This window comes from Vulpes lagopus, chromosome 3, assembly GCF_018345385.1.
Source record: "Vulpes lagopus strain Blue_001 chromosome 3, ASM1834538v1, whole genome shotgun sequence".
In the NCBI taxonomy this organism is placed as follows: domain Eukaryota; kingdom Metazoa; phylum Chordata; class Mammalia; order Carnivora; family Canidae; genus Vulpes; species Vulpes lagopus.
In genome coordinates this window covers 128054117-128065961 of record NC_054826.1, presented here as the reverse complement: position 1 = coordinate 128065961, position 11845 = coordinate 128054117, and the positions used below count along the sequence as shown (strand labels likewise).

General features: G+C 44.5%; 2 protein-coding genes across 5 annotated transcripts in view; one reads left to right on the top strand and one right to left on the bottom strand.

The window, feature by feature from the left end:
• The first annotated feature begins 35 nt into the window (after nucleotides 1-35).
• On the top strand, nucleotides 36-1440 carry FAHD1 (fumarylacetoacetate hydrolase domain containing 1). The gene has a single exon (XM_041747468.1). It carries the CDS (start codon nucleotides 36-38, stop codon nucleotides 699-701), a length of 666 nt encoding a protein of 221 aa, XP_041603402.1. The 3' UTR covers nucleotides 702-1440.
• Nucleotides 1441-8211: 6771 nt separating this feature from the next.
• Nucleotides 8212-11845, bottom strand: part of MEIOB (meiosis specific with OB-fold) — a 28082-nt gene continuing 24448 nt past the window's right edge. For 2 of the 4 annotated variants that reach the window (XM_041747456.1, XM_041747458.1), the window contains exon 13: nucleotides 8214-8616. In XM_041747456.1, the coding sequence (XP_041603390.1) occupies nucleotides 8506-8616 (111 nt within the window). In that variant the 3' untranslated portion in view covers nucleotides 8214-8505. Of the gene's footprint in view, nucleotides 8617-11845 lie in introns of all 4 variants that reach the window. The other 2 variants (XM_041747457.1, XM_041747455.1) reach the window with 2 other exon arrangements.

Genomic DNA, 11845 nt, shown 5'->3' with positions numbered 1-11845 from the left:
CGGAGTCACGTGACGCGGGGGCGCCCGTCCGGGACATGGCCACCCACAGGCCGCTGTCGCGCTTCTGGGAGTGGGGGAAGAACATCGTGTGCGTGGGCAGGAACTACGCAGACCACGCCAGGGAGATGCGCAGCGAGGTGCCGGCCGAGCCGGTGCTCTTCCTGAAGCCGTCCACCGCCTACGCCCCCGAGGGCTCGGCCATCCTCATGCCGGCCTACACCCGCAACCTGCACCACGAGCTGGAGCTCGGCGTGGTGATGGGCAGGCGCGGCCGCGCCATCCCCGAGGCCGCCGCCATGGACTACGTGGCCGGCTATGCCCTGTGCCTGGACATGACCGCCAGGGACGTGCAAGACGAGTGCAAGAAGAAGGGGCTGCCCTGGACGCTGGCCAAGAGCTTCACGACCTCCTGCCCGGTCAGCGCGTTCGTGCCCAAAAAGAAGGTCCCGGACCCTCACAACCTGAAGCTCTGGCTCAAGGTCAACGGTGAACTCAGGCAGGAGGGTGACACCTCCTCCATGATCTTTTCCATCCCCTACATTATCAGCTACGTGTCCAAGATCATGACCCTGGAAGAAGGAGATATTATCTTGACCGGGACGCCGAAGGGAGTCGGGCCCGTTAAAGAAAACGATGAGATCCAGGCTGGCATACACGGGGTGGTCAGTATGAGATTCCAGGTGCAGGGGCCCCGGTGTTGAGTCTGCGCAAAGCACCGTAAATTACTGAGTTCTCAGGAGAGGAGAGAGCTGGACAGAAACCGGCAAAGCTAGTTAAATGTGACAATCCTTTAATAAGAATCTAATTCTTCTTTTCTTTTGCAATAAGAAACTGAATTTTTAAACTGTGATTTAATTGGATCGTTAGGACTTCAGCAAGATGGACCCTTCAAGGAAAATGTGATGTAGAAAAGCTGGGCCAGAAATGGTAAGAAGATTGAGTGTCTTTTAGGAAACAACCACATTAAAATTTTGTTATGCTTCCAAAGAGGAGAATTTATCAAACCAAATGTTCAGAAGACTTACTTTCCTTTCCTAGAACTGGACCGGATAAGACTTTTCATTGGGATGTTCTGAGATCAGTAATTCAAAACTTAAAATACGCAAAGGAATTTTGAAAATCGTGTTTCCTAAGTTTCCTCAATCATGATAATCATCTAAAGGTATTTGTAAAAATAAAAATTTCCACGTTACTGGCCCATACCAAGCCCATTGTATTAATTAGCAGAATTAATCTTCAGTATTCTCAAGTGCTTCTCATCATGGAAATATGGATAAACACTCCTTCACATAATCAGTTAATTTAAAATTGTACTTCATAAGTGAACGATTAATGGCAATCTCACTCATTTGTACCATGGCCTGTACATTCTGAGTTTGGAAGATAATTTTGAAATGATTGTTTTCCAAATAAATAAGCTATGTTTTGTTTGGCCTAAAAGTGTACTTTTATCCCTCCTGCAGTGGCTAGGAAGGACAGTTCCTTATTAGGGGGCTTCAGACCTTGGTCATTGACCTTTGGCCTCTGGAGCACTGGGTTCTATTAAGAGTTAATCAGCACCTCTTCCCCAACCAGAGACAAGGAAGTTCATTGGCCTGGGAGAGCTACTTTTTTTCCAACCTGCTGTGAGGACAAAAAGTCCAGGCAAGTGGCCCCTGGGTGGCTCAGTTGGCCCAGTCGTGATCCCAGGGTCCTGGGATTGAGGCCCTGCTTCTCCCTCTCCCTCTGCTGCTGTCCCTGCTTGTGTTCTCTCTCTCTCTCTCTCAAATAAATAAAAATCTTAAAAAACAAAAAAAGTCTACGTAAGACGCACAGTGCCCTGTGGTGTCCTTGAGGCTTAGGCAGGGGCTCCTGCTGGATATGTAAACAAGATATCTGCTGGCCCCTCACAGAAAGGCAAGTACGTCTAATTTAATAATAGTTCACATTGGGATGCCTGGGTGGCTCAGTGGTTAGGCACCTACCTTCGGCTAGGGTCATTATCCCGGGATCCAGGATCGAGTCCCACATCGGGCTCCCTTCAAGGAGCCTGCTTTTCCCTCCGCCTGTGTCTCTGCCCCTCTCTCTCTCTCTCTCTCTCTCTCTCTCTCTGTCTCTCATGAATAAGTAAATAAGTCTTTAAATAATAATAGCTCACATTTACTGAGCCCTTAGTACTGCTAGGTACTGGGCCAAGAGCTTTCCATGTATTATTTAACCCTTAACAAAGTTGTGAGATTGATAGTACTACCATCCCTGTTAAACGTTAAGATGTAGATTTAGAGGCAAGCCAGCCTGGCTTTATGGTCACTCAGCTGAGGGACAGAACCAAGTTGTAATCTAGCTTTCCTATGATCAGAAAGTGAAGTCTTGACCACAGCGCAGGCTGCATCTTGCAGGTAGATCTATAAGAAGATTCAAATGTGTAGGTACTAGGCAACCCCACATTTAGTTTATAATTTACTGTGAAGAATGCCAGGACTGGACTTGTGTATTAAATGTCACACTATCTTGTTTTATCTTCTAATCAAGTTTCTTATTTTAATTGCTTAAGTAATGTGTTCATCATAGATGAGTTCAAAAATATGAATAAGGAAAAACATCCAAAATTCCATTCACCCAGGGACAGACAAGGTGAATCATTTAGTGTACCTTCCAGATCTGTGGGTGTAATTGCAATTCTTAAAATACGACATGCTCATAACTCCATTTCCTAACCTGCTCTCCTCACTGTGTGTGGTGCCTATCTTTCTATGTCGGCTGGCACATTCCTGCAGCAGTCTTTGGTGGCTGCATAAGAATCTGAAATCATTCCTCCATTCTTGGTAATGGAAACCATTTCTAATCATTTGCTAGTAGAATCAGCACATTTGTAGTTATTTCCTTGGGCTAGGTTCCCGTCAGCAGAAGAGCTGAGTCAAGGGTATGCTTATATTGAACCTGTACTAGTCTAACTAGCAGACACGAGGTTCAGCTGACACAAGCCCACCAAGCTGACAGCCTTCAAAGCAAGCCAAAAAGTGTGAGGCAGGAGCAGGTTCACATGCTGCCCCCTTGGGCGGCACAAGCCAGCACCCAGAGAGGTCAATGTTCACCACAGTGGTGGCACGAGCTTTGTCACAAACAGCTGACAACAGCATTGCAGGTGTAGCACACAAAGTCCTTGGCTGAGACAATAAAAAAACAGAGATACCAATTCCTACAATTCCTGATATTGCTAAAATCATAGTAATCCTAGCACCCAGGAGGCACATTTTCTCCCAACTTTTAATTTTGAATAAATTTAAACCTACTAAAAAATTGAAAGACTAATACAATGGACTTCTACGTGCCCTTCATTAGATTCAGTAATTGTTAACATTGGTTATGTTGTTTTCTCTGCCTCTCCACACATACTATCCCTGAACACACTTGTCTGGAAAACTGGAAATGAGTTGCAGAAACACTCTACCCTTCCAGTATGTATCTCCTAAGAATAAGGACCTTCTCCTATATAGATGCAATACCACTACCACACTCAAGAAAGAAAATTCCATAATATTAGTTCATGTAGCATGTATGGCTTCATATGTGTTCTACACTTTTTTAAAAAGATTTTATTTATTTATTCATGAGAGACACAGAGACAGAGGCAGAGATATAGACAGAAGAAGCAGGCTCCCCACAGGGAGCCCGCTGGGGGACTCGATCCCAGGACCCCTGGATCATGACCTGAGCGGAAGGCAGGCGCTCAACTACTAGCCACCCAGGCGTCCCTTCTACACCTTTTTTTAATGTTTATTGAGCTTTTATGGAAAATGAGTATTCTACATCCACTAAACATACTGTGAACATCTTTCCAGGACAGTGAATATAGATTTTCATAATCTCTTTTAATGCTGTCTTAGACTGAAAACCCCAGAGGCAGAGCTAAGGTAGGGTCTTGTTCAGATGGTTTACTCAAGGGGCACTCAGAAAAGTGGAGAGGAAGCAGAAAGAGCAGAAAGCAAACTAAGAAAGAACATGGTGATCTCAGACCTAGCAGAGAGCTTCAGTCCACTGACCATTCCAAGGAGAAGTCCCTGCCTGAATCTGGCCCCACTCCTCCCATAACTGCCCCCAGGTCATTCCCCATGTCTCAGAGAAGCTGAAGGATTAGGTGTGTGCCTGAGAGTCGGGGATCTGGGTGGGGCCAATAGTCCCTACAGGCTGCATAGGCTTCAAATGTTTTGCTATTAGAAACAGTGACTTAAGGAACATCCTCCACATATGTCATATGGCATTTATTTCCCTAGGGAAAGGCATAGACATGAAATAGGTTAAATCGTTTGCTTGCCAGGATGCCTGGGTGGCTCAGGGTTGAGCATCTGCCTTTGGCTTAAGGCATGATCCCAGGGTCCAGGGATCGAGTCCCACATTGGGCTCCCTGCAGGGAGCCTGCTCCTCCCTCTGACTATGTCTCTGCCTCTCTCTGTGTCTCTCATGAATGAATAAATAAATAATCTTTAAAATAAAGTATTTGCCAACTTGCCATGGGAATATGACACATGAATTTGTACTTGTCATGAGTGTTTAAGAATACCTTTTTATGCACACCCTAGCCAATGCTGGGTATCATGGCTATGATCCTTTTTTTTTTTTTTTTTAAGATTTATTTATTTTTTACAGAGAAAGAGAGCATTGGGGTGGGGAGCAGCAAAGGGAGAAAGAACATCAAGCAGACTCCTCGCTGAGCCCGGAGCTAGTCGGGGCTCGATCTCACAGCCCTGAAATCATGACCCTAAGATCAGGACCTGAGCTGAAACCAAGAGTTGGACACTCAACTGACTGAGCCGTCCTGGCACATGAAGCACACAACTCTTAATCTCAGGGTCATGAGTTCAAGGCCCACTGTAGGCATAGAGCCTACTTAAAAAAAAAAAAGAAAAAAGAAAATCAACTATAGAAGAAAAAAATCAAACTATAAAAGCAGAATAGAATTCACATGACAAAAATATTGCCAAATATGAGTGTCAGTGAAACTGCTACACTTCAACGTTTACAATAACATACTCCCTGATCATGTACTGGGTGTGTGAGTCTAAGCATTTGACATATATGGATGTACTCAGTGTTGACAGTCACCAAGAGAAGTTGGTATGGTAATCTCCATTTACAAAAGGAACCACAGATGGAGAAGCTCAGAGCCAGAGACCATCCTGGAAGCAGCACATGGAGTGTGAGCCTGCAGTAACAGGGCCTGCCCACACAAACACCTCCATTTCTACCTCCTACAGCCAGGCCTTCATGTCCCATCTGTAAAATGGGCAGACTAACAGTCCTTGTATAAGTTGGGCACTATGAGTGTTTATTACAGTGTCTGTCAACAATGTTAACTCAACATTGTTAGCTTTTAATATTATTGTAGCAATTTAGGGATCCCTGGGTGGCGCAGCGGTTTGGCGCCTGCCTTTGGCCCAGGGCGCAATCCTGGAGACCCGGGATCGAATCCCACGTCGGGCTCCCGGTGCATGGAGCCTGCTTCTCCCTCTGCCTGTGTCTCTGCCTCTCTCTATCTCTCTGTGACTATCATAAATAAATAAAAAATTAAAAAATATATTAAAAAATATTATTGTAGCAATTTAATGTCTAGAAACTTATCTCAAGGAAATAATTAAGAATGTGGACAGAAAGGTAGCTACAGCTGTTGTTTATAATAGCAACAAGTGGGGAACATCTTGACTGTCTAACAGTATTGGATTGATTTCCTTCAGTACCCTACGTTCATATAATGAAATGATATATAGCCACTAAAGTTACGTCAAATGTTGAATTATGTACAAAGGTTTATTACAAATTATTAAATGTAAACGCAGATTATGGAATAACCTATACTTGCAAACCATATGCTTTAACAAAGAAAGATGAATACATATGACATGAAAGACACAGAAACATGAGGGTGCTCGAAAGCGCCTACTCACAGCAGCAGTCATTGGCCGATCACAAAAGCCAAAAGACGAAAGCAGCCCAGATGTCCACACACAGATGAACGGGTAGACAAAATGTCCAACCATACAGTGGGAAACTACTCAACCCTAAGAAGGAAGGAAGTGCTGACACCTGCTGTGACATGGGGAACCTCAAACACATCATGCTCAGAGAAAGAAGCCACACACAAGTCGTCAAGCTCACAGGCACAAAGCAGATCAGAGGTTACCAGGAGTGGAGAAGCAGAAATGGAGAGTGATTGTCTAATGGGGACACAGTGTCAGTTTGGTAAGATGAAAATTTCTGGAAATGGAGGTGCTGATGGTTGCACAGCATTGTGAATGTATTTAAGGCCACTTAATTGTACACCTAAAAATGGTTAAAATGGTCAATTTTATGTGATGTATATTTTGCCACAAGAAACAACATCAGCAAAAACATCTACACAAGTACAGAATGCATCACCTGCCAGTTAAAGACTTCGGGGTTGGGAGAGTATGGGCTTTTCCTTTTTTATTACCTGTTATGTTGTAATTTTTATACAATAAACATATAAAACTTTATAATACAATATATTTAAAGAGCAAAACAACCCCAGGGGTCCTCTAGACGAGTGACAGATGGACGGATATACATTGTGTTTCTGCCACGAGCATAGCAGAATTAGGAAAGGAAGATCTTCTGAGAGCAACCACTGACAAATTACGAAAAATCCTACAGCCACCACATTATTATGTAAAGCAAAGCAAACCTGCAGGTGGGAAGATGCCAGGACCTGGAAAAGCAGCTCCTGGGGAGCAGTGAGAAGTGTGGGTCCCCAACAGGGATTTGTGTGCTTTGTAGCAATGGAATGGGATGCTTCTCTCTTACATCTCTGACTGCATGAATTCTGGCTAATTCCCAAGTTTTAGTTATCAACCAAGTTGTCATCTTTATTCCATAAATGTGTAAGTTTTACTTTGGGAAGCCCCTTTGATCCAACGTGGCCTGACCCCTAGCCCTGTGGCATCAAATCAAATAAGCAATCGGGGGCCCTCCAGTGATGGGCAGGGGCATCCTTGGTTAAGTGCTGGTAGCAGTGAAGAGGCCGTTCGGAGCCCTCGGCCGCCCTGCTCCGGCCCACAGGCCATGGCTGCGGTATGCCGCAGAAGCTAACTTGGAATGCATAAGTGAGCACCTGCAGTATGCTGTTGAGGCCAGCGGGCAGCTGAGGCCCCTAGACGGTAGGAGGCCACATGGCTGCTACCGGCCCCTGTGGTCCAGGCATTGGTGCTTTGGGACCTGCTGCCAGAGGTCAGGGCACCAGGAGGCCTGGCATAGCCGTTCCTGACACACCATCTGGGCCAGTTGTCCTCCCTGGTCTCCTGTGCTCTTGGACACCCACTCTTGCTTAATCAACCAGGAGTGTGAATGTGGCCACCAGGTGGGCACCCTTGCTTCTCTCTCCTCCCTGGCCTGAGCCCTCCCACTCCAGCACTCTCCTGCCTTCTTTCCCTGTCTGCCCTCTGGAGTCACCCTGCCCAATACTCCTATACCCTGCCCCAAGGGAGCAAGGAAGGAAGCTCTTCATCGGGCGCACTCCCTGACTGCACACTTAGGTCAGGTCCTCCATTTCCTCATTTATTACCACAATCTGGACACACGAGGGTCCATCATGTCCCCCTGCCACAGCTGCCTATGGTAAAAGCCAGAGACAACACTACTAATGAGTTCATCTCCCAACACCGCCTTCAAAGTTTCAGATACTTACTTTTTGTTTTTCTCTCCTGTGGTGGGTGATGGAAGTGCCAAACCTCCCAGACCGTAGGCCAGCAATGACCGGGGTTGTTGGCCGGTACCCCGCAGCAAGTGACTCGGAATGGCGTGGGGCTGAGCAGGGCGCTCCAGGGCTTTGACGAGGAGGGTGTGGTGGGTGGAGTGTGGGGCCGGCGTCCTGTCAGAGCAGCCCCACCCTTTCAGGTCCCAGACTGGTGCCACTCCTAGAACTTTTGAGGCTGGTCTCCTCTCAGTTGATTCAGACTCACACATATCGCCCCTGGTCAACCAACTTTCACAAGCGTTGGGTGGCCCCATGTGTCATCAGAGAAGGCAAGGATCAGAGAAAGTCTTTGGTGTTCAAAGCTGCTGCCCAGCACTGCCCGTGGGCTTCCACTGTTCCCACCCAGTGCCCCCACCAGCTCCTGGAGAGCAGTCTCAGCCACTGCCAAGCTCCAGGGAGGTCATTTTTGGAGGATCTGATCTTTCTCCTGGGAAACAAGACAGTGGGGAAAGGGACTTAAATCACTGATATCTCTGGGGAAGATTAAACTTGTTTATTAATTCATGCAAACATTTTCCAAGTTGGGGGGGAATGGGCCAAGTCAGTAGAAAAGGCCTTCCAAGAAAGGAGCTGGGTCAGATGAGAGATTTTAAGACTTATCCCCTAATCAACTCCAGAAGGAAACATAATAGCAACTTATAGAAACATTTTTACCACGTTTGAACAAAATACAATTTTATCCATAATTTTCAAACTCATTTTCCACTTTCAAGAGAGTTGAAACTCATATTCTTGTCCAGAGTTTAAAGTATTTTGTTTTAAATATTTCCTCCTCCAGACAAGTTCCTACTTGCCTCAATAGGGTCTGCGAGTTTACATGAGAGCACACTAATTCTCAATCCGCCCCTTGCTCTGTGTGATAAAAAAAACTGTAGGGAGAAAGAGAGAGAGAGAGAGAGAGAGAGTTAACTTTAAAAATCACCATGTTTATAAAGTTGAAAACCATCGACCACAACAGAGAAAGCAGTAAACAAGTACAATGAGCTGTTCTGCAGTGTAAGCATAAACCACAGTGACAGCTGTAAGACTGAAGAGAGTTCACCTTGGTAGGAGTTTGGGAGAGAAATCACAGATCTGGCTCCTGACAATGATTTTGTGAAAATCTGTTATTTTTCTCATATTTCTCTTTGGTAGGGAAGTTGGATTTTCAAATCCAACACCTACAAAAGAAGAGTTTAAAATGTGTTCAAGAGGTACCTGGCTGGCTCCATTGGAAAAGCATACCACTCTCAATTTCTTGGTCGTGAGTTTGAGCCCCATGTTGGGTATAGAGATGACTTAAATAAATATATAAAATAAAGCGTGTTCACTTAGCAGCTGTGACACAGCTAACCTGTGGTAGTAACCTGTTAGGCTATGGGGATGTGATGATGCAGTTTATTAATAACGATGTCTTATTTTTTATATTTAACAAAGCACTCTCACCAACATTTTATTTAACATAGACTGGAAGGGTAGGTCTGCTGGCCATGCTAATTCCAAAGACTAACAGGAAAACAGCCTAGTATCAGGAAACACTGGGAAGGGTGAGGTGGGCAATGAGGGTAGGTGGGTGTCTTTCAGTGGCATGCTCTCCCACAGTCTGGTGGCCTCATTCTGTAGGGCTCAGCACCTTTCCTGGCCTGGCTGAGCTATTTTCAACAGTCTGCTGTAGAAAACAGTAGTGTTGCAAATGGCAGTCATGCTCCAGGAAATCCAAAGGAATTCTGTCCCTGTGAGGATGTGGTCAGGTCCACCCTAAGGAAACGCTGGGTTTTGCCCTCTATGGATCACCCCAATTTTGCACTGCTGACTTCAGCCTCTGTGTCCAGTCTTTGAATTCCTCTTTGAAATCATTTTTTAAGAACCATTTCCTAGTTTCTTCATTGATTAATGAATTAAATCTTTGCCATATCCATTTTATTTTTGTATGAGAGTCATGGTTTAATCCTTTTTGGAAATCACTCTTTGATACTATATCAGACTTACAAGGACTTGTGTTGCTATCACCATGTATTCTAAAACATGAAAATACCAGGGCACCTGGGTGGCTCAGTCAGTTGAGTGTTTCAGACTCTTGGTTTCGGCTCAGGTCATGATCTCAGAATCCTGGAATCAAGCTCCCTTGGGCTCTACTCAGCAGGGAGTCTGCCTCAGATTCTTCCCTCAGTCTCTCCCCCAACTCATGCTCTCTCACTCTCTTTAATAAACCAATCTTTTAAAAAAGACATTAAAACACCTTGCTTTCAAATCCCTCCAACTGAACCCTTTTAAGTAGCCATGGTTTTTAATTGTAATATGCTAAATATATAAAATGACCTATCTCTATAGCGATACTTTGTTTTTGTCGTATTAGCAGAACAATGTAAGTTCTTTTTTTAAAGATTTTATTTATTTTAAAAAAAGATTCTATTTATTTACTCATGAGAGACACAGAGGGAGAGGCAGAGACATAGGCAGAGGAAGAAGCAGGCTCCATGCAGGGAGCCCGATGTGGGACTCAATCCTGTGACTCCAGGATCATGCCCCAGATTAAAGGCAGGTGCTCAACCGCTGAGCCATCCAGGCGTCCCAAGTTCTTACTTTTTAAATTACATGTTATATTTTAACTGATTTAAAATAATTCAAATTGTTAGATTCTCATGATCTTTACTACATTTTGTGATAGAATTGTTTTATATTTGCTTAAAATCTGTTAAATCTGACTTAAATACCTTTTAAACATGTCCTTTGGAAAGCTACAATGTCTCTTTTTTGACAGCAATTTTTGTTATGTTTATTTTATTTATTTATTTATTTATTTATTTATTTATTTATTTATTTATGAGAGACATACAGAGAGAGCCAGAGACACAGACAGAGGGAGAAGAAGGCTCCCTGCTGGGAACTGGATGTGGCACTCAATTCCAGAACTCCAGGATCACGCCCTGAGCCAAAGGCAGATGCTCAACCAACTGAGCCCCAGGCGTCCCAATTTTTTTATGTTTAGGTATAGTTAGGAAAATTATAAATAACTTGCCATGAATTCAAATTGGTCAAACTCATTAACAACTGGAACCTGTGGTGTGGAGGGAAAACAAAGTTGGCCAAAGATCTGAGTATACTCTGATTTAGGGGCAGACAGTAAGTAGATGGATCCATGCTAATGGTGGAAAAGATCCAGTATATTACTGCAATTTCCCCCCTTCAGCCTACTAACAAAGAGGCCTCGAACCAATGTGCTAGAAATATCTGTGAGGCCATAGGTAACTCCATGTCTGCAACCCACTGGGATGCACATAAGGCCCCAAGTAAAGAAGCCATGGGCAATGGGCACACCTGCTTCTGAGGCTGAACTAGAGCAGGTGCAGTGTTACCCAAGACTATTTCAGAGTACCTATGAGATCACAACTATTTTCATGATTTTATACTAAGATGCTGTTTGCCTTTCTCACTCTCATGCATAGAACACACTGTGGTTTTCTAGAGGCTGTGGGATGTGACGTGATATCACTGCTGACTGTTAATGGCATGTGGGCTCATGGACAGTTTTTAAATTATTCTCAACGTCATGTTCTAATGCAGAAATACTGACAGATATAACTCTCTTTGACAAGAGCTGGAAAACTTTTAAGAGTGTAAAGGAGAAAACATTTGAGACTGATAGAAGGAGAGAGATGATGCAGTCTATAGCCCTATCTCATCTGTGACCTGACACAAGCAGCAACATTTCTTGGTCCCATTTTCTGAACTTGCAAAACAAAAGGAGTTTGTCTCCCCTTTTTTCCTCTTAACTATTAAGATTCTATGATCCTCCCACACTGAAGGGTTGCTAGTGCTGCTCCAACTAGAGTTGTAGGATCACAGAGTTCTAGCGGGTCACAGAGGCTGAGGAGTGGTGGAGCTGGGAGTCTGACTCTCCCGTCTCTCCCCTGCATCCAAGCATGTGGCATGTGATTGTGCCATCTGATACTACTCACTGAAGTGAGAAGCACTGTCACACGGCAGGGGGACAGGGACATCAGCTTTGACCCTACAGCCCAGGGCCCTGCCTTGGACTTAACAAAACAGATATAATCTTTGTTGATCTACTTCTTTGTTTTTTCCCCAAGATTTTAAGTAATCTCTACATTGGACGTG

Excerpts from the sequence above, each read along its gene's own strand:
- FAHD1 (XM_041747468.1), top strand. The coding sequence starts at position 36 with ATGGCCACCCACAGGCCGCTGTCGCGCTTCTGGGAGTGGGGGAAGAAC.